Genomic DNA, 23,310 nt, shown 5'->3' with positions numbered 1-23,310 from the left:
GACATCGGATTCCCCTAGAAACGTTGGTCCGAGCACTCCGCTTAGCTTGAAAGAGCTAATAATAATCGCCCCTCCCCTTCCTCTTTTCCACCCCCTCTATAAATACAAATCCTGCCTTCCTTGCTTCTCTCTACTTTCATCCCCTCTTCAATTCATTCTCTTCATCATGTGGTATGTGCTTCCTCGGCATTCTGCTTAATGCTTTCTGTGTGCTGTGTGCTGTCTGCTCCCTGCTGTCCCTGCTGGTTTACTCACCGTTCTTTTCTTTCTAGTGGAATCTTTGGCTACATTAACTACCTTGTGGAGAAGGACCGCAAATTCATCATTGATACCCTGCTTAATGGTATGTAGCTGATCCTTTCGTCAATTTCCCCCCTTCTAACTCATCGTCAATTACAGGTCTCTCCCGATTGGAGTACCGTGGCTATGACTCCGCTGGTATGGCCGTAGATGGCAACAAGAAGAATGAAGTCTGTGCCTTCAAAGAAGTTGGCAAGGTTGCCAAGTTGAAGGAACTCATCGAACAGAGCGAATACGACATGACCAAGACCTTCGAGTCTCATGCTGGTATTTCTCACACCCGTTGGGCTACTCACGGAACCCCCTCTCGCCAGAACTGCCACCCCCACCGGTAAGCATTCCACATTCCAACGCCATGCTCCCCGCAAATGGAGACTGATTCTTTCTTGTGAAATAGCTCCGACCCCACCTGGGAGTTCTCCGTCGTTCACAATGGTATCATTACCAACTATAAGGAATTGAAGGCTCTGCTGGAGACCAAGGGATTCCGCTTCGAGACTGAGACCGATACCGAGTGCATCGCCAAGCTTGCCAAGTATCTTTATGACCAACACCCTGATATTGAGTTCACAGTCCTGGCCAAGGCGGTCATCAAGGAACTTGAAGGTGCCTTTGGTCTGCTGATGAAGTCAGTGCACTACCCTCACGAGGTCATTGCGGCCCGTAAGGGTTCCCCACTGGTGATTGGTGTGAAGACATCCAAGAAGATGAAGGTAGATTTCGTCGATGTTGAGTTTTCGGAAGATGGTGCCCTTTCTGCGGAGCAGGCCTCCCAGAATGTGGCTGCTAAGAAGTCTGCCACGAGCCTCCTTGCCCCTCCTGACAAGTCACTTCTGCACCGCTCCCAGTCCCGGGCGTTCTTGTCGGACGATGGTATCCCTCAGCCCGCAGAGTTCTTCTTGTCATCTGATCCCTCTGCCATTGTGGAGCATACCAAGAAGGTTCTCTACCTCGAGGACGACGATATTGCTCACATCCACGAAGGTCAGCTCAACATCCACCGTTTGACCAAGGACGATGGCACTTCGAACGTTCGCGCCATCCAGACCATCGAGCTTGAGCTTCAGGAGATCATGAAGGGCAAGTTCGACCACTTCATGCAGAAAGAGATTTTCGAGCAGCCCGAGTCCGTTGTCAACACCATGAGAGGTCGTCTGGACGTGGCTAACAAGAAGGTCACCCTGGGTGGTCTTCGCCAATACATCTCCACCATCCGTCGCTGCCGTCGCATCATATTCATCGCTTGCGGTACCAGTTACCACTCGTGCATGGCTGTGCGTGGTATTTTCGAGGAGCTTACCGAGATCCCTATCGCTGTCGAACTCGCCTCCGATTTCCTCGATCGTCAGGCCCCAGTCTTCCGTGACGACACATGTGTGTTCGTCTCCCAGTCAGGAGAGACGGCTGATTCCCTGATGGCTCTTCGCTACTGTCTGGAGCGTGGCGCTCTGACTGTTGGTGTTGTTAACGTTGTCGGTTCTTCTATTTCCCTCCTTACTCACTGCGGTGTGCACATCAACGCTGGTCCTGAGATCGGTGTGGCCTCCACGAAGGCCTACACCTCTCAATTTGTGGCCATGGTCATGTTCGCCTTGTCATTGAGTGAAGACCGTGCCTCCAAGCAAAAGCGCCGCGAGGAGATCATGGAGGGCCTCGGGCAAATCTCTGCGCAGTTCAAGGAGATCTTGAAGTTGAACGATCCCATCAAGGATATGTGCGCCAACCAATTCAAGAACCAGAAGAGTTTGCTCCTGTTGGGCCGCGGTGCTCAGTTCCCTACCGCTCTTGAAGGTGCGCTTAAGATTAAGGAGATCTCATACCTCCACTGTGAGGCCGTCATGTCGGGTGAATTGAAGCACGGTGTCCTGGCACTTGTGGATGAGAACCTTCCCATCATTATGATCCTTACTCGCGACAACCTCTTCACTAAGTCCCTCAATGCCTACCAACAGGTCATTGCTCGCGGTGGTCGTCCTATTGTTATTTGCAACCACGACGACCCCGAGTTCTCGGCTGCGCAGACCGAGAAGATTGACGTGCCCAAGACTGTGGACTGTCTCCAGGGTCTGCTCAATGTCATCCCATTGCAGTTGATCTCCTACTGGCTTGCTGTTGGCGAGGGTTTGAATGTCGATTTCCCTCGTAACCTGGCCAAGTCGGTCACAGTCGAGTAAACATGTTGCAATTGGCGAGGTTAGACGATTATCATGATCCGGTCATCTTTTTATTTTTAGGTGTTTTAGCTTCGGAATAATGGAATTCCGTTTTGTTTGTTTGTTCCAACTCTGGATCGGTTCTGTAAACTCCATTACATCTAGTTCTATGTAAGTTAAGTTAACTTATAGCTTGTATGCTGCCGCATTAGGCCAACTGCCGTATTACCGCGACATTCCGCCCCCGCCAAATGCGGGACCGATGTTTTCGTCGCCCCTCGAGATCTTTTGATTCACTAACTCCTGCCTAATTCCCCTCCACTTATCAATATACTATTCCAACCCACATATTCAACTACTGCAAGATGACTTCCATTAAAGGCCCCGGTGCTGCTCAGTCCCACGACGGTGAGAGAAGGACACTAACCCCGCCATTGGGGCCACCCTACTGATTATCAGTTGATTCTAGGCTCTGGACTGCGCGTGGCTATTATCCATGCCAGGTGGAACACTGCAATTATTGAGTCACTCGTCTCGGGGGCAAAGAAATCCCTGCTGGCGGCGGGCGTGACCGAGGACAACATTACCGTCCAGACAGTTCCCGGCAGCTATGAGTTGCCTCTGGGAGTGCAACGGTGAGTCTAAGCATGCCTCCGCAGTCCCAATGGCTCTCATTTGTCTAACGTCTTGCTCATAGGATCTACGCTGCCTCCCAGCTTCAAGCCAACTCCGCCGGCGAAGGCATCAGTGCCACGGATCTGTTGTCGTCTCCCACCACTGAACAGTCTGGGTCTGCGCCGTCAGCAACCCCGAAGAAGCCATTCGATGCGATTATTGCCATTGGAGTCCTCATCAAGGGTGCTACTATGCATTTCGAATACATCGCAGATGCTGTTAGCCATGGACTCATGCGTGTCCAGCTGGACTCGGGTGTCCCGGTCATCTTTGGTTTGCTGACGGTGCTGACCGAAGAGCAGGGCTTGGAGCGGGCTGGTCTCGGCAAGAGTGGTATGCACAATCACGGTGAGGACTGGGGCAGCGCTGCTGTCGAGCTGGGCTTGAAGAGGAAGGAATGGGCCGAGGGCAAGATTCTCTAGGATTCTCGAAATATCGCATAACAATAAACTTCTAGCGTACGTGCCGTGGCATGTATCTTACTGGAGCAGTATTTGGGATGGCAGATTGTTTTCATGTGTAGCAAACAAAAAGGATCAGCTCCATAGACACATAATTCTTTGGCAGCATAAATTATGACACGGTTCACTCTTCCATCTGTTCACCTTGGGCCTTATCTTCCTCCTCCTCGTCATCCCCTTCCAGGGCCCGTCGTGCGGCTTTCTCTGCTTCCTCAAGGAGCTCCTTGGGCACTTCCTCGTGGCGGCCCTTGGTAGGACCATCCATTGAGCTGATCCATGTCATCTCCAGTTCAAAGTCCTTGTCCTTGCTGTCTTCGTGGGCAACGTAGATAATGCGGGCAGCTTCCTTCACGCCGTCTGCCAGAGACAAATTGCCAGAGGTTAGGTCTAATTTCTCGAGCTCGGCTTTGGCGGCCTGTCGTCCTTTGCCGGTAGCAGCACCGTAATAGCCCTGGGGTTTGCTCTTAGTGTTCTGTTAACCACAGATGCGGGATTTGACTTACCCAATACAATCCACTGGGCTCGATCATGTAGAGGCCAGGCCCTCCTGCCTTGGCGCCTGGGACCTTTCCACCAGAGCCTGATTCCGGTCCACTGCCAACCTGTCCATCAACGGGAAGTTCTGCCTCGGAATCCCAGCCACCAACGATCGCAGTTACACCAAACGGCCGTACGCTTGAGTAAAGCGTGTACGCCTGCACATATCCTCCCAAGCGGTTGGCAAGAGCCGAGGTCGGAATGGGGCCCTTGTATACACCTCTCCACGAGGAAGCCTCATCTCGAGCTCTGGAAACGAAGTGACGGCCATCGGGCACTAGTCCAGCAGAAACCTAAAGGAAGCTATAGTCAGCAACAGCCCATCAACTTTGACGCCTTGTCTCGACGCAAACATGCTCGAAGAGCAAAGTGGTAACTGGGTTTCTCACAATGCCGACATGGCGATCCACTGTCGCGATTCTCTTGTTGGCTCCTGGTTTTAGAAGCTTGCTGGTGATGATCTTCTCCACTGCTAGCACCACGCCATCCTTGCACCTGATGCCGACGGCGGTACCTCCATTCTCAACTGCCTTGACAGCATACTCGACCTATTTATGGTGGTAAGTATGGGATGGACGAGTTTGCAGCTCAGTTTGGAGCTAGGTAGAAGCCAAGTTACCTGGAAATTCCGGCCGTCTGGCGAGAACACCGAGTTGGAGAGATCGTAACCTGTGCCAATTGACGTCTAAAGTGTTACCATATTAGCTTCATGGGAAAATAGCACCCCGGGGATACTGTGAAGTTCACTGACCATGGTTTTGGTGAGACTGCGATTCGGTGTGCTTCAGTAGGGACGTCACCACGGAGGAGGAGAATGGTAATAGTAAGGTCTGAATCCCAAAAAGCGAGATCAGTGATAGTGCAGAGGAAAAGTAAACGACAAGGAGAGGTTGGGAGCTCGGGGTTGATGATAACAGTTCCTAAGCAGTGACGCCGTCGCGTCACGGGGTTGCCTACCAGCTCCTCGTCACATGACCTCGGAATCTTTTGGATGTGTACTCCTTCGCACTTGGTCAAGCCTCATACGCATGGATTTCTGCTTGATTTTTGAGTACTAACTTGGATCCCACAGTCCAGGAGAATCTGTCTGAGCTTTACATCGCTAAAAGAAAGTATACCATGCTCTTGGGGTACGTCATCTGCCTCGAATCTTAGGACCACTTCAATTGTTTCCTAGAGCTTGGTTATTTGTTCCTGAGAATTCACCTTAGAGCCAACGAGACTAATTGCAGTGCAAGAGAGCTACAAATCCTGACTGGGCACCTTGTGACCGGATTTGAATGCATCGAAATGACCCTAGTGGCCCGAACTGCAGCCCAATCCTCGACTATTTGGGCATATTTTGCCCCTCTGATATTTCACGCCCCAATCTCTCTTTCTTTGTCTTCACGGACTCATATCTATACCTTATTCGGCTGATTTTGAGCTCGTCTTCATGTCTTCTTCTATACTACACCAGTGCCCGCACTGTGGACATACATCTGATATATCCAATTCTCTCGCAGCGTTTCTGGAAAACCCCCACTGTAAACAGGTAGCTTGCGCCTTCTGGCTCTGAACCTTTCCAAGATGCCAACTAAGAAAACAAACAGTGTGGCCTGTCTGCATCCGAAAGCGATCAGAAAATGCAAGATGACCTCGCGGACTTGTTTGATAGACAAATGACTATGGCACAACTGCATACCCCGAATAAAGATGAAAATACAGTACCATCTCAAGTGCCCCCAATTTCCTATTCCATCACCCAGCACTATCATCACTCGGCCCACAAAGTCACCCCGATGGTTCCTATCCAGTCTAGCATTGACATTCTGAGACATCATGGTCTTGATCCAAGCACCATGACACGCAGTCAATTGAATCTCTTTGAGAATGCCGACATGGAACAGAGGGAGCGATTAATTCAGACATGGCAATTATATTCACAGCTCGCAAACAATACTCAGGATCATACAATGCATGATTTTGTCATGGATGATAGCGAAGATGGGAATCCCGACGCCGAACCCTACATGATATCTGGCTATGAGACTATCGCTACTGGAGCTGCTCACTCTCTCCCAAGTAAGCTCTCAAACAATCTCCCAGGCAACATCCCGAACGAACCCACCACGGGAGAGCCTTATACTGGTTCAAAGGACCCTGTGTATCAAGGTCAGCAATGGTGGGAGTTGACGAATTCTGGCCCGATGGAATCCAATTATGGTGCATTCGAACAAATGAGGCGGTTTTCCGGTTATACTTAAAGAAATTGAAAACATCTCAATATATTGTGAGCGAGACATTTGGAGCACAATGTGGCTCTTCCGTCGCCCTCTATGGGAGCATATTAAGAAGACAGAGTCTGCATGATGGGGCAATCCGAGGGCTTACTTCTGTGGTAGAATAGTGTCCATAAATTCATATGCAGGGCTGTGACGTCCAAGAGAATTATTGTGCAAAATCCGGGCAATAGTGTGCTGTTTCATCAGTTATTCAAGCTCTAACGTGGTCTGGCTTTATCCTCCTCTCCATCTATTTTTAATTACGCCGAGCGAATCAATACAATTTTGCAAAGAATATGATATCAATGGGTCTGTAACCATCGTCGTATACACATTTTCCTATAAATATCTTTTACAATTACGTCTACATAGGAATATTAGGACAGGATGTAAATTCTTCCATATTTCTTAGTTACGTGCTATGGATCCATCAATTCCCAATAATCAATTGCATTCTCAAAGAAAAGTAGGGCCAGCCGAGTAAAGGAGTGTCTGCCATAGAAGTTCATTCCATGCCTAAATGCTAGCCCTGGCATTCTAACTTTCATAAATGATAGTACCGTCGTCGTGAGTAACGTTTGGAGATCGAGAGCACTGTCGATACGCTCAGCATCAACGAAGTTGGAATCGATTAAAATCTTTTCAAGCGTCAGTAAATTGAAAAGAAGAAGGAAGGGCTGTAACATACGCTTACTCCTCCTCATCAAGGGCAGCCATAGCGTCAGCGAGAGCATCGGCGGAGCGCTTGACCTCGTCAGCGGCCTCAGCGGCACGCTTGGCCTTGAAACAGCCCTGTCCGGGGTGTCCACACCACTTCTGAAGAACGAGAGGGTGAGAGCCAGCCATGGCATCAGCGAGGGCATCAGCGTGGCGCTTGACCTCGAAGGAAGCATCGGCGGCGCGCTTCATCATGTAACAGCCTTGGCCGGGGTGACCACACCACTTGGGAAGAGTAGCAGCCTGGACGGTGGAAGCAGCCAGCATGGCAATAGCAACAGAGAGGAACTTCATCTCGGCGAGTTGGATGAATCTGGGAGGCAATTGAACTGGGTTGATGAGCGAGAGACGAGATGGAGACAGAAAGCTTTGTGAAGGATGTCTGGAATCAAAATCAAAAACTTGAGCAGATCAAGGCCTTTTATATCCAAAAGACCTAGACATACTTGCTGGCTTCAAAGGCCACAGTTGCTGTTGACCAAAGGGGATTTCTATTGAGAGCTTCAATCAACCGAGCGCTGAATAGAGGTATGCATGGCTTTGGCATGGCTTTAGCACGGCTTTGACAAGAGTTATTCACCACCGTCTCGAGGTATACCAGATCAATTGACTCATTTCGCCACACGATCCAAAAGCCTCAGATGATCGGTTCGATGCTTTGTTGCTGGTAATTAGCTCACTCGGTGAATAAGGTATTCTTTTGTTGTGTTTCTGAATTCGAGTCCACCAAGTCAGCCCGACCTGAAGCTTCTCAAGCCCAAGTAGGAGGTGAATAAGAGACGAAGATAGCTGGATGGCTATAGAGTGGTCGTCAATAGGAGGCTTTCATTGTTTAGGAAGATAAGATCGGGCCGGCGCTAACCAGAGTCGATGCCGAGCCCATCCGGAGCCTTTTTTTCCCGTTTTCCCTGTCTGATCCTTCCCTTCCCCCCTTCTGACTCTCCACATCTCTTTGAACTGTCAATTCCTTGAAAATGTTCTCCAGAACGGCTCAACCTGCTCGGGTATGTTTCATTTTTCTCTGTCGGATTTTTTTTCCCGCTTTTCTCCCCGGCTTTTAGCTAACACCCCAGCTAGACCCTGCTTCGCGCCTCCGCAGCCCCCTCTCTGGCTCGCTCCGTTCCCGCCAGATGTATGTCAATCGATTTGGTCCTTGCCCTTTCTTTTCTAGTCACTAAACTTTGCGCCTAGCCTTCGCCAGTGTTCAGTCGGACATCTTCAAGCCCACCAAGTATGGCGGCAAGTACACCGTGACTCTCATTCCCGGTACGTCCATACACCCTATTATGCGCGTGTGTCGTCGTCAGCTGACACGTTTTTAGGTGATGGAATTGGTGCCGAGGTCGCTGAATCGGTGAAGACCATCTTCAAGGCCGACAATGTGCCCATTGAGTGGGAGCAGGTCGATGTTAGCGGTGTCGACACCGGCAACAAGCACTCCGAGGAGCTTTTCAAGGAGTCCATCGCCTCTCTCAAGCGCAACAAGCTTGGTCTGAAGGGTATTCTCCACACTCCCGTCGAGCGCTCCGGCCACCAGTCCTTCAACGTCGCCCTCCGTCAGGAGCTGGATATCTACGCCTCTATCTCTTTGATCAAGAACATCCCCGGCTACGAGACTCGCCACAAGAATGTCGATCTCTGCATCATTCGTGAGAACACCGAGGGTGAATACTCCGGTCTCGAGCACCAGTCCGTTCAGGGTGTCGTCGAGTCCCTGAAGATCATCACCCGTGCCAAGTCCGAGCGCATCGCCAAGTTCGCTTTCAGCTTCGCTCTGGCCAACAACCGCAAGAAGGTTACCTGTATTCACAAGGCTAACATCATGAAGCTGGCCGACGGTCTCTTCCGCAGCACATTCCACAAAGTCGCCGAGAACTACCCCACCCTGGAGGTGAACGACATGATTGTGGACAACGCCTCCATGCAGGCTGTTTCCCGCCCCCAGCAGTTCGACGTTATGGTCATGCCTAACCTGTACGGAGGTATCTTGTCCAACGTGGGTGCTGCTCTCGTTGGTGGACCTGGTCTCGTCCCCGGTTGCAACATGGGCCGTGACGTCGCTGTCTTTGAGCCCGGTTGCCGTCACGTCGGCCTTGATATCAAGGGCAAGGACCAGGCCAACCCCAGCGCCATGATCCTTTCCGGCTCCATGCTTCTGCGCCACCTCGGTCTCGATGAGCACGCCAACCGCATTTCCAAGGCTGTCTACGACGTCATTGGCGAAGGGTGAGTCCCACGGTCCTTTTGATTGATCCAAGCACTGACTGAGATTTTCTTTTTCTAGCCAAACACGGACTCGCGACATGGGTGGTCAGGCTACCACTCACGAGTTCACCCGTGCTGTTCTGGACAAAATGGAGGCTTCTCTGTAAATTTTTGAAACCGTCGCGTTTCACTGTCCCAACTGCTACGATTGAGGATGCTGCCTGCCGATTACTGAAATATGGTGGATTCTATAACCCATGAATCGGCCGGTGTGGTCCTCATTGATGTATTATCTTCATTTCAATTTAGCTCGAAACGTCCCCCGGTTATAGCAATAGACACCTTTTTTCTTTTGTGATCATAACTTCTTCATTAAATTGGGTATATCTGAATCGCATAGGCTATCTTCAGCCAAGCCTCTATATGTCATGGATCTCGGTAAATAAAAAAAAAACACTTTTAGCCTCACTGGTCCGTCATAGTCAATCAGAATGCAATTCGTCGTTTCCGACCAGTGTATTTGGAACTGGCCTTGACAACCTTGCCCTTCTTCGCCATTTGTTCCTTTTTGTTCAAGATCCAAGCTTTGTCTCCCTTGCGAGGGGCTCTGGCGTGTCCGATTTCCATCGCCTTTCGTCGGGCATCCAAGACGTTCACATCCTCCATGCCATTGACAACACCGGTAATGTCACCCGGCAGACCACCGCCACCCACAGTCAAAACAAGGTACAATTTGCTGCTCTTGGTGCCGGGGTCATCCTCGAGGATACCCGCACCGAAGCCAGCCTTGATTGCTGCACCGCTAATCATACTCCGCTGAGTATCGTTTTTCGGGTAGAACTGGCAGACCGCGCGCCCACCACGGCGAAGGCTGGCGTAAAGACCTTCGAAAAAGCGGCGAAGGCGACCCTCGGCGGTGACATCGCTAGTTTCCGCATTGCAAAGCCACTGGATAGCACTGATGCTGATCGCTGCATCGAAAGATCCGGGACGGAAAGGAACTCCTTGACCAATGTCGGCAAGGAACAGATCACCTTCCACATCACGCTGGAGGGCCACATCCAACATGCTAGGAGCGATATCCATGCCAATCCATGTGTGCGGGCCACCTTCTTCGGGGGAGACCTCGGACAAAATTTCGCCAGACAGGCCAGAGCCACATCCGACGTCAAGGATAAAGGAAGGAGACTTCAGATCGAGAAGTTCCAGGGCGCGGTGTGTCATGTTGGCCTGAATGTTGCGAATTCGCGACGACGTCGTGTACTTTCGTGACTCGTTGTCATTGTAAAAGAGATCAGCGGGACTGAACGGAGTTAGTTAAAGCATTCCAACCAGACTCAGACTAGGAACAAGCAGCATACAGAACATCCTCAGGGCGCGACATGGTGGTGGTGTTGCGAGAGTTGAGTTGGGAAAATCATAAATTCTTTTTGGGTAGTGGGGGCCTGAGGCCACCAACAGTCCACGTTTCTCCGATTGCAGCGATTCGTGAAGCTCTTTGCTTCTGCACTTCTCTCTCCATCTTGGCTTCTACCTCACTGAACTTGTTTTTTGGACCATGTGGATTCTACCGCTGGTGGGATATCTTGGGGTGGTGGTCGGGTTTGCTTTTCTTACTCTGGCCATAGGTAAGGACGCGAAAGACAGGGGAACATGAATAGAGACTGACTTGGGTTCAAAGCTTCGGGACTCTATTACCTCTCCGAGTTGGTTGAGGAGCATACTGTTCTTGCTCGCCGACTCTTGACTCGATTGATTTACGGCATCATTGCGATTCAAGTGCTTCTCATGATCATTGACCGGTTCCCCGTGTCATTATCCCTGCTGAGCATTGTCTCGCATCTGGTCTACGCCAGCAATTTACGTCGGTTCCCTATAGTGAAACTATCTGATCCTCTCTTCATCCTCTCGTGTCTTCTTGTCGGCACCAACCACTGGCTATGGTTCCGCCATTTCTCGAAGCCCTTACCTCCGTCTTCAAACAACTGGCGCCAGCCGTATGGGGTCAATTATGAGGAAATGCCTTCTTTCTCCGAGGTTGCGTCATATTTCGGACTTTGCGTTTGGCTGGTTCCTTTCGCCCTCTTCGTCAGTTTAAGTGCCGGAGAAAATGTGTTGCCCAGCATGGGTTCCGAGTATGTCACTGGGGGACGTGGTAACCCTGCCGCTTTGGGTCATAACCGCGGAGCCTCTGATGGCAAGTCCAAGAACAAAGGGATGGCCAAAGCCTTGGTAGACGGCGTCAGAGACTGGGCAAGGGAAAACGGCGAACTCATGGGTCTCTGGAGAGGGGAACAGACGAGGCGATTCTGAAGCGAATTTATGTCATTTGATATGCCTAAAGAACACTGTATAATGTCACGAGTATCACAAAGCATGTAAACTGTATAGATGAATGGATAAATAGTTCAAACCCTCTGGGCTTCCCATCACATGGCCGCAAACAGCTAGGCAGCCATCTTGTCAGATAAATGAAGGGCAGAGAATATATGGACAACATCGAAGAAGCGCTGGAAACCAAAAAGAAAAGAAAGAATAAGGCAGAGAAGCAAAAGAAGAAAAGGGGTATAACGACGGTCAAAGTTGCTCGGGTCCACGCTGACTCAAAAAGATGGATGGGCCATCGACCCCAGGCGCGAACCACGTCTGGATTACCATTATCATTAAACATTCCCTCGCGACTTACTTGACTGGGGTTGCCAAGGTAAAGTCATCATTCCGCGTGCAGGTCGTGATTTGTCCGGAGAAAAGTAGAGTGGTATGGACCATTAAAAATGGCCGAGAATTAGAAAGGCGACATAGATCAAGAGAAAATGAAAGCGTCTTGTAGCTCATGTCCAGCTTTTGAGTCTGCAGACAGGTAGGATTGGACTGCTAGAGAATAGCGCAGAAGCGGCTTGGCGCTCTCGTCACTTCAGAGACTGTCCATATAAAGCATTGAACTCTCGCGTCGTTTCGTTTTCGTCGAGCGAGTGTCATCTGAGTTGGGCACCAACATGCCGTTCAAAGAAGAATAGGGCACTGAGGACTCAGGGGGCTGGTTATACTGTTCAGGGCGGGACGTCGGTTGGTCATAGCTGGGTTGCATTGGGATGAACCCTGTGTCATAGTGTGGTCTGGATCCTGAGTCCGCAGTCTCGGTTTTTCGGAACGAGGTCTGCTGGTACGAAGGTGTTGGAATGTCCGAGAACATCTGGTGGCGAGGAGAACGAATGTCATTGGGTGAAAGTGTGTGATCAACTGTCAGCTCGGTAGACTTGGCGAAGCTTTTGTCGTCGCCAAAAATGCTCTCATAATCTGTAAGGAACATAGAGAAGACGGGTGCCGGAATGTTGAGAGTTGGGGCAAAGACAATGCCCACGTTTCTGACAGTCATCTTGTTGACATCGGAGTTGTTGACAATTTCAAGCAAAAACTGGGATAGAGCTCGCAGCAATGCCAGATTGGGCCTCGGCAATCGATGCACCAAAGAGTTGAAGGCTGCTACCTTCTTCTGGCGATCATCAAGTTCTGGAAAAGTTAGTACATATTCGATACCCGAAAAGGACAGGGTGCATACCAAGAACCCGAAGGAAGTCCAAATGAAGCTCTCGCGTCAACACTGTAGTTGGAAGCTCTCGAAGGTATTGCTTGAAGAGAGAGGCCACGGCGTGGACATCATAATACTGGTCGCCAGATACGAAATCAACATCACCTTCAGTGTTAAACCGTTCCTTCAAAGCTTTGATCACTACATTCGAGCCACTCAACCGGAATATTCCCTCTTCCAGGGCTGCTTCCTTGGAGTGCAGATATTCAATACAGCGATAAACCACCGCGGGAAGTTCCACATCGATGCCTGGCGGTGCACAATCTTGCACAGCCTCTGCTAGAGGGATACCGAACACCGGTCTAACGGGTCCGTTTCTCTCTGCCTGGACATTGCCGGTGGCAATCAGGGTTTCGCTGCTAGCCTGAGCTTGTGCGGCAAGATCAAAGGAAGAACGGGTGCGGAAGCCCCATATGCTGCGCTTCTTCTCCTTGGTTGAAGTTTTTGCCTTGTTACCCCACGCTTCCACGTCTTGAATGACTGATCCGTTTGTTGGTCTAGATATAAGCCTTGGGGACTGCATTGGTTGATCAGGAGAGGACATGGTCATGTCTCTGAAATCTGTCGATAGAGCCGCTGGAATCCGTGGAGACCGAGGAGCTTGTTCGAGAGTAGAACCAATTGTAGGTGGCTCTGCTTGCACAGCATCATCAAAGCTGAACCCCTGCACAGAACCTCCAAGGTCTGGATCGGGACTGTCAACTCCTCTCCCAGATTTCTTGCCTCCATTGTTCAAAAACTTAGACCTAGAGTCAGCTCCGGCTAGTGACTGTTTCCCTTGAGACTGGCTGTGATCCTCAGACAAAGCTTGACCCTTGGCCACGCTGCTACGCCCCTCACTCTCGGAAGAAGCACTCTCAACATACTCCATCAGAGCATCTACCCAGGCATCGCGCTCTTCATCGCTTTCGCCACAAAGAACATGTCGGACAAGGGCGGACGAATCCTTCTTCTTTGGCTCCAGGATCAGGAATGCATGGCGATATTGGTTGTCGTCATCTTCTCCTGAGTTCGACGCTTGCTGGTCGCTGGATTTCGGCGACTGCTTGCCAATCTGTGCATGATGGAGTTTGATCGTACCCATATGCTGACCACCCGGCGACTCAAAGTATCTCAGTTCGGGTCCATCAAGAACAAAGTATCTTGCTTTCCAACCACCAAAGTTTTTACCGCGCTTGGTCAGATAGCCTTCCTTCTGGGGATTTCCGTCGGGTCCACGGGGCATATCCGACTTCGCAGAGTCGGGGCCTTTCAATAAGGCTGTCTCGTCATCTCGGGGTTCAATGGCATCGTTTGTCAGAAATTGGCAAACAACCAATGCTGCCTTTTCGTCCATCGGTGTATCCAAGAGATTTTCAAAGTATGCATTCAATGCAGCACGTCTAGAATCGACCTTTGCAGGCGAATGGCCATTGAATATGCTTCTATCAGGCAATTTGCTGGCGAACGAGACGCTCTGTCTTATTTTTTGGTCCAGAGGGGGCAGAGCCCCAATGACCTTTTCAACTCGCCAGAGTTCTGAGATCTCTGATCTAGAGATCACACTCAGCGTGAATACAGGCTCTTCATCCAAAGGCCGAGACACCAGATAGCTGTTTCGTGAAGGTCGTAGCCGTGACGATGATACTTTGACTTGGATCAAAGGGAGAGCATTCGGGGGTAATAGTAGGCCAGGATATTCATCTGATACCAAGCCTTGATAGATGCGGTTGTCCTGAAAGTATGCAGACCTTGGGCTATCAATCTTGACCGTAGGATCGATTGAAGGCATGGTCCCTGCGGGTCTTGTATCTGAGGGTACAGGGGCAAAGTTGGAGGGATAATTAGCCATTCGGGGGGACAGCGGTAATCCTGGAGTATGATACCCAGCTGCCATGGAATTCGACATGTCCCGTGGCATGCGAGGCAAAGGAGATCCAATGGGTCGGTCTTCTGGCCTCGGACTCATTGGCAGTCCGGGACTCATCGGCATGGGACCAGCAGAACGCCCGTTGAAGGAGGAAGCAGGGTTAGCTCGCGGTCCCAGAATCGACCCCAGGGAACTAGAATCACCCATGTTCGGTGGTGACCTTGTAGCGTGTTCTCTAGAAATTGTCTCCGGGCTGCTAGACATCGCTGTATCCTTGGAACCAGAGGCGCCTGATTCGGTTGTCGTATTACCATAAGCGTTGATATCTTTCTGCAACGCAGCTTCGCGGTCCCAGTCATCTTGCTCTCTCGTTTTTCTCCTCCCGCGGTCCAGACTCTCACTCGTTTCCTGAGTATCTCCGTAATCAGAATCGGAGTCGGAAGCCGACAACGCCCTTCTTGTTTCTGCTTGTTGAAGGTTCAAGGGCGCTGGTGGTGGCTTACGACTGGGATGCGGAAATTTGCTCTTTCCATCAACCGGGGATGGAATGTCTGTGGGGGATATCGGGCTAGTGGTACTTTCGATGTCTCTCCGCGTCGCGTCTGAGGGTGCGACAATAGAAGTTTGGCTAGCTTGTCGCGAAGTATCTTGTCTGTCGCTCTTTGCAGATTTTTCCTCCGTCACGGTCGCAGAGGCCAACGGATTTTTAGTTGGCAACGGAGGCGCTTCCTGAATATCTTTCAGTTTCTTCCTATATTTGTCCTTCTCTTGGAAAGCACGTTCCAAATCCTTGTTGAGACCAAGAATGAGGGTCCTTTGTTTGTCAACCAGTTTCCAAAGCTGCGCATTCTGGGAGGCAGCATGGTGCTTTTCTTTCAGAAGGTGCACAATGACAGCCTCGGCCGAACCAGCGGCATTTATGAGGTTACTTATATCGGCTGGGCTCAGGGATTTCACGTCAAAGGCAGATCTCTGGGACGTGGAAGATAGAGAGGAAATCGCGGAATCGATCGATGAAGTACGGGGCATAACACGGTGGGCAGGGCGATCGCCAGGCATCGAGTGCATGGAGTTGACGGATGAGGATGCAGAACGATCGGGCTCTGGCGCACTGGGGGGGATCGGTACATTATTCTCATCCGGTTGTCCGCTCTTTTGGTCCGACTCGAGGCCTGTCATTATAGGCGATTGCGACAAGCTATGACCAGAAGACGGAGGGGCGGGAAACGTAGCATTAGCTACACGGGCGATTGGCGATCGATTCTGGGAAGGCGATGGGTTGGAAGAACCCGGCGACAAAGGGCTCTGTGAAGAAGCGCCGTCACCGCGATACGACTGGGGCAAAGAGCTCGTATGCAACGGGGAAGGTGTTATATGTCGTGAGCCAGGAGTAGGCCCTGGTCGATCGGATCGAGCTAAATAATCCCGAGGGATGAGGCCGTTGTTCATCGACGGGTAGGCGGAGGAAAGGTTTCTCGGAGTCGATGAGCTCTCATCGCTGCCTCGTCGCGGAACTTGCGACATGGCTGGTGTAGGGATCGAGACTCATCAGAGAATCACGTTGGGGGGCAACACGAGGCAAAACCCGAGGGGGCGAGAGCGCGGGACCCCGGAAGCAGAAGCTTAAGCGCCAGAGAAAAAAAGGGGGGACACCCTAAGCGATTGGTGAAAATATAATACTCGATCAAAATAACTTAAGAGAGAAGAGCTGGAAGAAAGTGAAGTGGGGGGAGGAGAGGATAGGAAAAGGGGGTTCAAGCTAAGTAAAAGCTTGGGAGTAAAACACCAATCTCCCGAGAACTCTACGACCAAATGAAAAGCGAGAGAGAGAAAGAAGGGGAAAATAGGAAAAGTGAAGATGATTAGGATGTGGCTTTGTACGGTATGCAATCCCTTGCCTATTCTTATATAATTTACGCTGTTCTTGATCTGCATATCAAGCGGTCCCATCGTGCAGTGCACACGAACGTTTTGTATCATCTGTCTCTTTCATACCCTTTGATTAAATACTATTGGCCACACTGAATCGGTCTTCAGCTATATGTACTTTAGGACCAAAACGCCATCTTCCCCAAGTCTACTACTGAAATCTCTGCTATTTGCGTCCGGGGGAACCTCGCATCGGGCACATTCGAACCAATGGTGGGCTCCAGCTGGAGATAATGCAGAGTTGAAATGCCAGCGCGATCAAGAAACTCCAATACTCGGTGGAAATTCAAGGCCACCTGATCGACACCATGGCTATCATCAGACAAACAAAATCGACCACCACGAGCGCCAAATTCCTGTAACCGGTTAGGTATATCCAGAGAGCATCGTGAGTGACTGACCTTGCAAATTTCAGCTTTAGGATATGGTTCGCTCATTCCCTTTCGAAGAGCAGCGGAGTTGAGCTCCAACATACCCCCGTAGGAGGCAATAAAGTCCAGGTTCCGAAGGATCTTGCTCCAGACACCGGGCCATGACGTGAAACTTCTCTCCATATCATCACTCTTCAGACGAATCAAGTCAAAGTGACCCACAACAAGCGGTCTTAATTGCTGCAGCATATCTAGCTGCGAATCGAAATAGTCTTCGAACAACCGCTCGTCAGTACCGCCAGCTAGCTCTCGAGCCTGTTCATACATAGGCCGGTCATAGTCGATCGGCACCGTATGCATGTGGTGAATTGAGCCGATAAAAAATTCAAAAGGAAACCGAGAAAGCGAACGGTCAATGAGATCCTTTGAGGCAGGGCGAATCCAATCAATCTCGAATCCGATGATAATTTTAATCTCAGAGGCATATTTCTCGCGCAACCGGACTGCTTCTTCCCAGTAGGCAGCTTCATTGATTTCATGGCTGGCCTCTGTATTTCCGGACTCGATCTGGGGACGAATAAGCAAGCGTTGAACTGAGGACGAGCGTAATACATACTTCTTCAGGATAGAAATCTTCTTTATGGCGGGGCATATGCTCTGTCAAGCAGAAGACTTGCATCTTCTTGCTGATGGCAGTTTGAATCACATCTTCCAGGGAATTTTGAGCATGGCCTGGGCAAAACTGGCCCGAATGACTATGATGAGAGAAAGGCATGAAGGAGTGTACGGAGTAAAAGACAGAGAAACCGATTCCACCGGTGATAAGGATCTCCGCCCCCGCCTCCACTACGGACGCTTGCGACTTGATATATTTTCCACATTGCATTGCTGATATCAGTATATTGACACTAGATACTTAGGTAGTCTTATTGCAAGGTTGATGGGCAGAACTCTGCAATGCAGCAATCTTGCGACTGTCACATCTTCCAAAGGTCACATGCTGATATTGTATCGAACCTAAGCAGTGATGGATGGATATGGCTTCATGCGGTGTTGACAAGATTTCGAAGCATTGAAATCAATTGTTGACTCTTTGCAAGAGTGAGCTCAGCGCTGAAGCCACAATCCAAGGTCACCACGGCGTGTGTCGAGTGCCAGACAGATAGGCAACAGAAGTATCACATAGTAGATTCACGGTAATGAGATAGACAGGAATGAGTGGGCATTCAACCTGCTGCCAGAACTGTTGCAACCACATATTCTCCATCATGGGAAATAGACAACTTGGCAACTCTTCCTTCACTTCCATCTTCCTTGCTTCCTAAGTAGACAATTTCTGGCCTCCGGCTCACGCCCTTTCCAAATTGCCCTCCATCTTCTTGGACCCGGATCATAACGTCCTTCCACCCGAGTGAGGCCGCACCTGCTGGGGCAGCTTTGCGCGCAGCCTCTTTTGCGGCGAATCGTCCGGCAAGCCAGCGCGTTATATCTGATGGAACAGGAGGAGGTTGCTGATGATAGACAGAGCGTGCTTTCAGGCTATCACCAAAACGTCTGTGGAAATCCTGCTGTTCTTGCTCACATAGGATGCGGCGGGTAAAGCGCGTGAGATAGTCTCCGGGACGTGCCAGAAGGCGAGTTATACGTGGGATGTGAACAATGTCTGTACCGATGTTGAAAGGAAATGGGAATGGGAGGGGTTTCATGATGATAACTCAAGGGTTGAATGGTGTGTGAAAAGTGTTGCACGGCGGCACTAGGGGCGACAAAACACTGCGGAAGGCAGTAAATACCCGTAGAGTCGAGCTGTCCAGCTGGGTACAAGAACTCCCATAGTACATTTTGGTATCAGGCTTACACGAGAAAATGAGGTAGACAACTGGTTTTACATGTTATACATTCGTCTGGTTTACGCTACCTTTGTTCTATCCTGGTCTACTATCCATATAGGATTATTACAGGCGTTCTGAAGCTAGCTGGACAAGGTGTTGGACTTGCAAAATAGAAAACACTTGACAGATAGGCATATGTACGCGCATATAAGGTGCAAGGGCACAGCTAGCCCAGGAACCCAATGTGGAATGGGGCTGGAGTATCAACAGCTCCAGTTCTCATTCGCCGCAAAAGAAACCCCTCGGTGGTGTGCGCAAACCGACGCGAAAAACAAGTCTTATGAGGAAATTTTTCTATGCAGCGTACACGTCTCCTATATACAGATAAATCAACCTCATCCGTCAACATCTCCCAGTCGGTCCGTGCAGCTTCCCGAAAATTATCGTGGTCGCAAAAACGTCACGGAAGGGCGGATACATCGGTGCGCACTAAGAATGGCACAAGAACGGAGGTGTAGTTCAGTTGAATTGAAGCTTCTGAGCTGCTTATATGACCGCTCCATCAATTGATCCCGGATTGAAGGGGTTGTCTAGTGTTGGGTGGGCTTCTTCTCGCCACCATCAACCTCCTTCATGAAGTTCCTAGTAAGTAAACAGTCAGTAATGTACTCTGTGTTTTGTGCCGAGAACAGATTCGCAGGCAGTTCTTTGGATTGGCGTGGCACGTACTGGACGAAGTTCTCCTCATCCTTGGAGGAAGCGTTGATTGGGGGACCCTGGGCGGTCTTGGGCTTCTCACCACCGCCCATAGCAGCCCAGGAACCGGCGAAGATTGTGCCAAGGGTGGCCATAGCAAGCTGGTACAATAGAAGTGACCTGGTCAGCTCTCATGATTCAAAAGTTTCCGCACGAGGAGAAAGGGATGGCGGGTGCGCGGCGGTCCTCTCGGGCAGTTCGGAAAGACTTACGACGTGGGAGCCGACCTTCTTGCCGGCGATCTGGTAGTAGACAACCATTGTGTAGGTGTGGAATTGGGATGCAGCTGGGGATTCAACGGGCGATGTGGACGGAATCCTCAGGCTTGGACCAAGCGACGAGGTCGGCACGGAGACCGCCTTTCCTGATGCAGTTAGCAGCATCAGCTGACCTCGGAACTGCGTGACTCGGGATGACATAAGCAGACTGTTCCATCATGTGATCAACACCCGGATACGTCCGACTTGCCAACCCCGGAGACGTCACTGGCAGAGGAAGTTCAAGCGAGGCGTGGAAATGGCCAAAGTATAAAGATCTCGTCTCGATGGAATCATAATTTGGGTAACTCTCGGCTCATCCCGATGGGCCTACCACAGATCCCCCGAATCACTGTATGAGATTTCGGGAAGTCAAAGTGAAGGTATTGACTTGCATGATCCGTATGTATACCCCGGCTATGACTGCGCTTTCGGCTATCCTAGGCGGTTAATCTGAGGATTCTGTTAAATACTATACCGCTTCTTCCCCCTTTGACCCCTTCGGGGTGTTCTTCATTCTTCTCACTTCTTTTGTTTTGATTCCCTCCGTTGACGCTCTCTACATCTGAAATCACTTTTCATCATGGCCTGGGGCAGACAGCAAGAACCCCAGTCCCCCCCGCAGGAGTTGTTGGATAAGCCTGTAGTCCGTCAGAATCTGCCCGCCAAACTGCAACAGCTGGTTGATCGAGACGAAGACTTCTACGACGATCTGTATTCGCAATAGTATGTCAGAATTCAAGTTTCGGTAGAAGTTGTCGCGTGATCAGGACAAGGGCTCTGGTGTTCCACTTTCCGACTCACCTTTCGACTCCGACTCCAATCAACGCAACGCAAATTCAAATACTAATGACTACCTCCGACAGCTCCGTCAATTCCACCGACACGCCATACCGATATGCTGCGTACGCGAATCGTATCCGCACCATTTTGGTATCCGCCCACCGTTATGTTGCCTACACCTCGGACATCGGCGAGTCTTTCCGTCCCATTGCCCATCCATGGCTTGTACGATCGGCATATGGTATTTCCTGGGCCTATCTATTGGGCGATGTCGGTCATGAAGGCTACAAGGCATATTTGCGCAATCGAAAGGCTCTGACTCCCGCCGGCGAGGCGTACAAGGATGCCAGCGAGATCTCGCATGATCAAATCATCAAGGGCATGGCAACTGGTAACATAACAATTGGAAATCAGCACCCCGACTCCAAAGACGCGTCGTCTAACTGGCCCACCCTCGAAATCCCACTTGCGGAAGATTATCGTATGGTGATGACAAAGCGCGCGGTGTTCCAGAGCATCGCGAGCATGGGATTGCCGGCCTTCACTATCCATAGTGTGGTTAGGTACTCGGGGCGTATGGTGAAAAATGTCAAGGTGGCATTCATCCGTACCTGGACCCCTATTGGGGTATGTTGCTCTCATTTTCTTGGTCACAGATTAGCTCTAACCATGTTTCTTGTAGCTTGGTCTCGCCGTTGTTCCGTTCCTCCCATATATTTTCGATCACCCTGTGGACGAAGCAGTCGAATGGGCCTTCCGTACTGGTCTTCGTGCATACGGCGGCGAAGCTGCTGTTCGCCCACTGCCAGGTCGCAGTCTTCCACCGCGAGAGGAAGAAGAAAGTCGCGCAGTAGCGGCGGCAAATATCTCATGGGACGAATACAAGGCTGAGCGGGAACGATCGCGCGAGCTTCGTCGCCAGACCGAGGAAAGCAGCAGTGGTGCACTTACATCACTTACCAACTGGTTCGGGCAGTCTGAAACAGATTCGAAGAAAAAGAAGGAGTGAGATGATTGAAACATCCTGACATTCATCTTTAGAATATTTTCTATTTCGATGCCTCGCTCATTGGCATCTCTCTCTCCTTGCCATATTTTGTACATACCACTGTCGCCTCTCTTATTTCCTACCTTACTGATATCCACCGGTGTTGCTAATTCATTTATTTCCGTCCATACTTCTGATCACAATCACATGCATTCTAACTCCCCTCACTGTCCCATGAGAAAATCTTGACTGAAACTCTTCTTTGGGCCCGAACTAGATCATGCATCATTTGGTGCCTCAAACCCTTCCACCCGGACCGACTTTTTCTGAGAAACGATCAAACGAGCCAGCTTTAAGCGATCGTCCCGTCCAAGCACTTGAGGTCTCTGGTGAGGATTCTTTACGATCAGCCCAGCGTAATCGTGTTGGAATATCACATCTGCAGACCACTCGTAGATCGGGGACCGCTCTCGAAAGTAGTACGGTCTATCATACTTCATGACCACCTCATATAGCTTGCGAAACTCTCGGGCATGCCCTGTCACAATTTCCCCATTCGACAGTACCGCGACACTGGCGTGCCAAGGCATATCACCAAACAGGTCTCCTTGGCATAATAGCGGAATAGAAATCTTGTTTCGTCCTACAGAAGGATGAATTGACAATCGAACATGTTTCCCAAGTGTGGCGCTAATGACAGCCTCGTATGCCTGACATTTACCATGACAGTGTTAGTTTTCCAGGTAAGACACAACGGCGTCAACTTACAATAAGTCGATTGATCATGGTCTTGGCCATCTTAGACACCTCCGTCGCGTATAGCACTGGATCAGATACCACAGCAGGATCCAACCCCTTGGCCCATTTCAAATCCTCCGAGATCCGACTCAAGTAGCTCTCATAGGTTGTCTTTGTATCCGGATTGATCTTCAGCTCCTTGTCTATATCGAATGTGGGATCAAAGAAGGGGGCTGACATCAGCCTCTCGCGGCAGATGGGAACGAGACGCAGGTAATCACTCTTGGAGACCTTCTCGCCATCGCCCAGTCCCAACAGATCCATCAGCCGTATGAAATGGATCGAAGAAAAGCGGTTGTCATGGGCTATGTCTCGCAGCTGAATGCCATAGTCGTAATAATCACTGACAGGAACACCAACCAAGTCTGGACTGTCAGTCACATTCGATCATTCAAGACCTCACATACCGTTATACACAGGCCCGTCACAGATGAGGATCAGACGGGCACCATAGGGATAGACTGTTGATATCTCCTCGCACAGGTGATTCAACCTAGCCAGACCCAATTCGTCTCCCAAGTCAGCTCCATCACCCAGTACTTTGTCCTGGTTGGGATTTTTCCAAGGAAATGCAGGCAGAACCATAGTAATTGGTTGGTTGGCTGCTATATCAACCTTCAACTTGTCCGTCACAGAATCGAACACCTTCCCAACTTCTTGGCCATGTTTACTCTGATGCAAAGAAAACCGTTTCAGAACATTGACGACCTTTGAAGGCACTTCATCTGGTGCATATTCGAACTTCATGATGACGAGAGGGAACAGCGCCAAGTGTGCCAATGGTTTACAGAAACATATGCAAGGACTCTGCGAGTTTACCTGAGCAGTCATATTGCCTACATATTT

The 23,310-nt window shown here is 50.3% G+C and overlaps 14 protein-coding genes across 14 annotated transcripts; 6 read left to right on the top strand and 8 right to left on the bottom strand.

Annotated features, from left to right (window-relative positions):
- Positions 1-166: 166 nt before the first annotated feature.
- Positions 167-2,474, top strand: gfa1 (glutamine--fructose-6-phosphate transaminase (isomerizing) GFA1; the record flags this gene model as incomplete). The annotated part of the gene is made up of 4 exons (XM_057132122.1): positions 167-171; positions 273-343; positions 400-631; positions 698-2,474. 4 exons carry the CDS (start codon positions 167-169, stop codon positions 2,472-2,474), a joined length of 2,085 nt encoding a protein of 694 aa, XP_056980110.1.
- Positions 2,475-2,818: 344 nt separating this feature from the next.
- N7511_009744 (lumazine synthase RIB4) lies at positions 2,819-3,550 on the top strand (the record flags this gene model as incomplete). The annotated part of the gene is made up of 3 exons (XM_057132121.1): positions 2,819-2,861; positions 2,923-3,088; positions 3,151-3,550. The coding sequence occupies 3 exons, from the start codon at positions 2,819-2,821 to the stop codon at positions 3,548-3,550; spliced, it is 609 nt and encodes a 202-aa protein (XP_056980109.1).
- Positions 3,551-3,713: 163 nt separating this feature from the next.
- N7511_009743 (proteasome core particle subunit alpha 7) lies at positions 3,714-4,880 on the bottom strand (the record flags this gene model as incomplete). Its single annotated transcript, XM_057132120.1, has 5 exons — positions 3,714-4,040; positions 4,093-4,419; positions 4,516-4,674; positions 4,746-4,811; positions 4,878-4,880. 5 exons carry the CDS (start codon positions 4,878-4,880, stop codon positions 3,714-3,716), a joined length of 882 nt encoding a protein of 293 aa, XP_056980108.1.
- Positions 4,881-5,561: 681 nt separating this feature from the next.
- N7511_009742 (uncharacterized protein) lies at positions 5,562-6,372 on the top strand (the record flags this gene model as incomplete). The annotated part of the gene is made up of 2 exons (XM_057132119.1): positions 5,562-5,660; positions 5,719-6,372. 2 exons carry the CDS (start codon positions 5,562-5,564, stop codon positions 6,370-6,372), a joined length of 753 nt encoding a protein of 250 aa, XP_056980107.1.
- A 708-nt stretch (positions 6,373-7,080) lies between these two features.
- Positions 7,081-7,401, bottom strand: N7511_009741 (mating alpha-pheromone PpgA; the record flags this gene model as incomplete). Its single annotated transcript, XM_057132118.1, has 1 exon — positions 7,081-7,401. The coding sequence occupies one exon, from the start codon at positions 7,399-7,401 to the stop codon at positions 7,081-7,083; it is 321 nt and encodes a 106-aa protein (XP_056980106.1).
- A 680-nt stretch (positions 7,402-8,081) lies between these two features.
- On the top strand, positions 8,082-9,479 carry N7511_009740 (isocitrate dehydrogenase (NAD(+)) IDH1; the record flags this gene model as incomplete). Its single annotated transcript, XM_057132117.1, has 5 exons — positions 8,082-8,111; positions 8,185-8,239; positions 8,299-8,373; positions 8,430-9,333; positions 9,392-9,479. 5 exons carry the CDS (start codon positions 8,082-8,084, stop codon positions 9,477-9,479), a joined length of 1,152 nt encoding a protein of 383 aa, XP_056980105.1.
- Positions 9,480-9,798: 319 nt separating this feature from the next.
- N7511_009739 (18S rRNA methyltransferase BUD23) lies at positions 9,799-10,696 on the bottom strand (the record flags this gene model as incomplete). Its single annotated transcript, XM_057132116.1, has 2 exons — positions 9,799-10,615; positions 10,674-10,696. The coding sequence occupies 2 exons, from the start codon at positions 10,694-10,696 to the stop codon at positions 9,799-9,801; spliced, it is 840 nt and encodes a 279-aa protein (XP_056980104.1).
- Positions 10,697-10,870: 174 nt separating this feature from the next.
- Positions 10,871-11,625, top strand: N7511_009738 (uncharacterized protein; the record flags this gene model as incomplete). The annotated part of the gene is made up of 2 exons (XM_057132115.1): positions 10,871-10,940; positions 10,994-11,625. The coding sequence occupies 2 exons, from the start codon at positions 10,871-10,873 to the stop codon at positions 11,623-11,625; spliced, it is 702 nt and encodes a 233-aa protein (XP_056980103.1).
- A 601-nt stretch (positions 11,626-12,226) lies between these two features.
- Positions 12,227-16,274, bottom strand: N7511_009737 (GTPase-activating protein BEM3; the record flags this gene model as incomplete). The annotated part of the gene is made up of 2 exons (XM_057132114.1): positions 12,227-12,822; positions 12,872-16,274. 2 exons carry the CDS (start codon positions 16,272-16,274, stop codon positions 12,227-12,229), a joined length of 3,999 nt encoding a protein of 1,332 aa, XP_056980102.1.
- Positions 16,275-16,798: 524 nt separating this feature from the next.
- On the bottom strand, positions 16,799-17,825 carry N7511_009736 (histidinol-phosphatase; the record flags this gene model as incomplete). Its single annotated transcript, XM_057132113.1, has 3 exons — positions 16,799-17,035; positions 17,081-17,617; positions 17,667-17,825. 3 exons carry the CDS (start codon positions 17,823-17,825, stop codon positions 16,799-16,801), a joined length of 933 nt encoding a protein of 310 aa, XP_056980101.1.
- A 451-nt stretch (positions 17,826-18,276) lies between these two features.
- Positions 18,277-18,756, bottom strand: N7511_009735 (holo-ACP synthase; the record flags this gene model as incomplete). The annotated part of the gene is made up of 1 exon (XM_057132112.1): positions 18,277-18,756. The coding sequence occupies one exon, from the start codon at positions 18,754-18,756 to the stop codon at positions 18,277-18,279; it is 480 nt and encodes a 159-aa protein (XP_056980100.1).
- Positions 18,757-19,472: 716 nt separating this feature from the next.
- N7511_009734 (ATP19 family protein) lies at positions 19,473-19,898 on the bottom strand (the record flags this gene model as incomplete). The annotated part of the gene is made up of 3 exons (XM_057132111.1): positions 19,473-19,524; positions 19,612-19,739; positions 19,851-19,898. 3 exons carry the CDS (start codon positions 19,896-19,898, stop codon positions 19,473-19,475), a joined length of 228 nt encoding a protein of 75 aa, XP_056980099.1.
- A 580-nt stretch (positions 19,899-20,478) lies between these two features.
- Positions 20,479-21,687, top strand: N7511_009733 (uncharacterized protein; the record flags this gene model as incomplete). Its single annotated transcript, XM_057132110.1, has 3 exons — positions 20,479-20,621; positions 20,762-21,305; positions 21,361-21,687. The coding sequence occupies 3 exons, from the start codon at positions 20,479-20,481 to the stop codon at positions 21,685-21,687; spliced, it is 1,014 nt and encodes a 337-aa protein (XP_056980098.1).
- A 257-nt stretch (positions 21,688-21,944) lies between these two features.
- N7511_009732 (isocyanide synthase family protein) lies at positions 21,945-23,211 on the bottom strand (the record flags this gene model as incomplete). Its single annotated transcript, XM_057132109.1, has 3 exons — positions 21,945-22,376; positions 22,435-22,829; positions 22,872-23,211. 3 exons carry the CDS (start codon positions 23,209-23,211, stop codon positions 21,945-21,947), a joined length of 1,167 nt encoding a protein of 388 aa, XP_056980097.1.
- Between the last annotated feature and the right edge of the window lie 99 nt (positions 23,212-23,310).

The sequence above is a fragment of the Penicillium nucicola genome (assembly GCF_028828085.1).
Source record: "Penicillium nucicola strain IBT 29836 chromosome Unknown utg000010l, whole genome shotgun sequence".
NCBI lineage: Eukaryota > Fungi > Ascomycota > Eurotiomycetes > Eurotiales > Aspergillaceae > Penicillium > Penicillium nucicola.
Note: the sequence above shows the minus strand (reverse complement) of the source record. Positions and strands in the feature narration are given on the sequence as shown.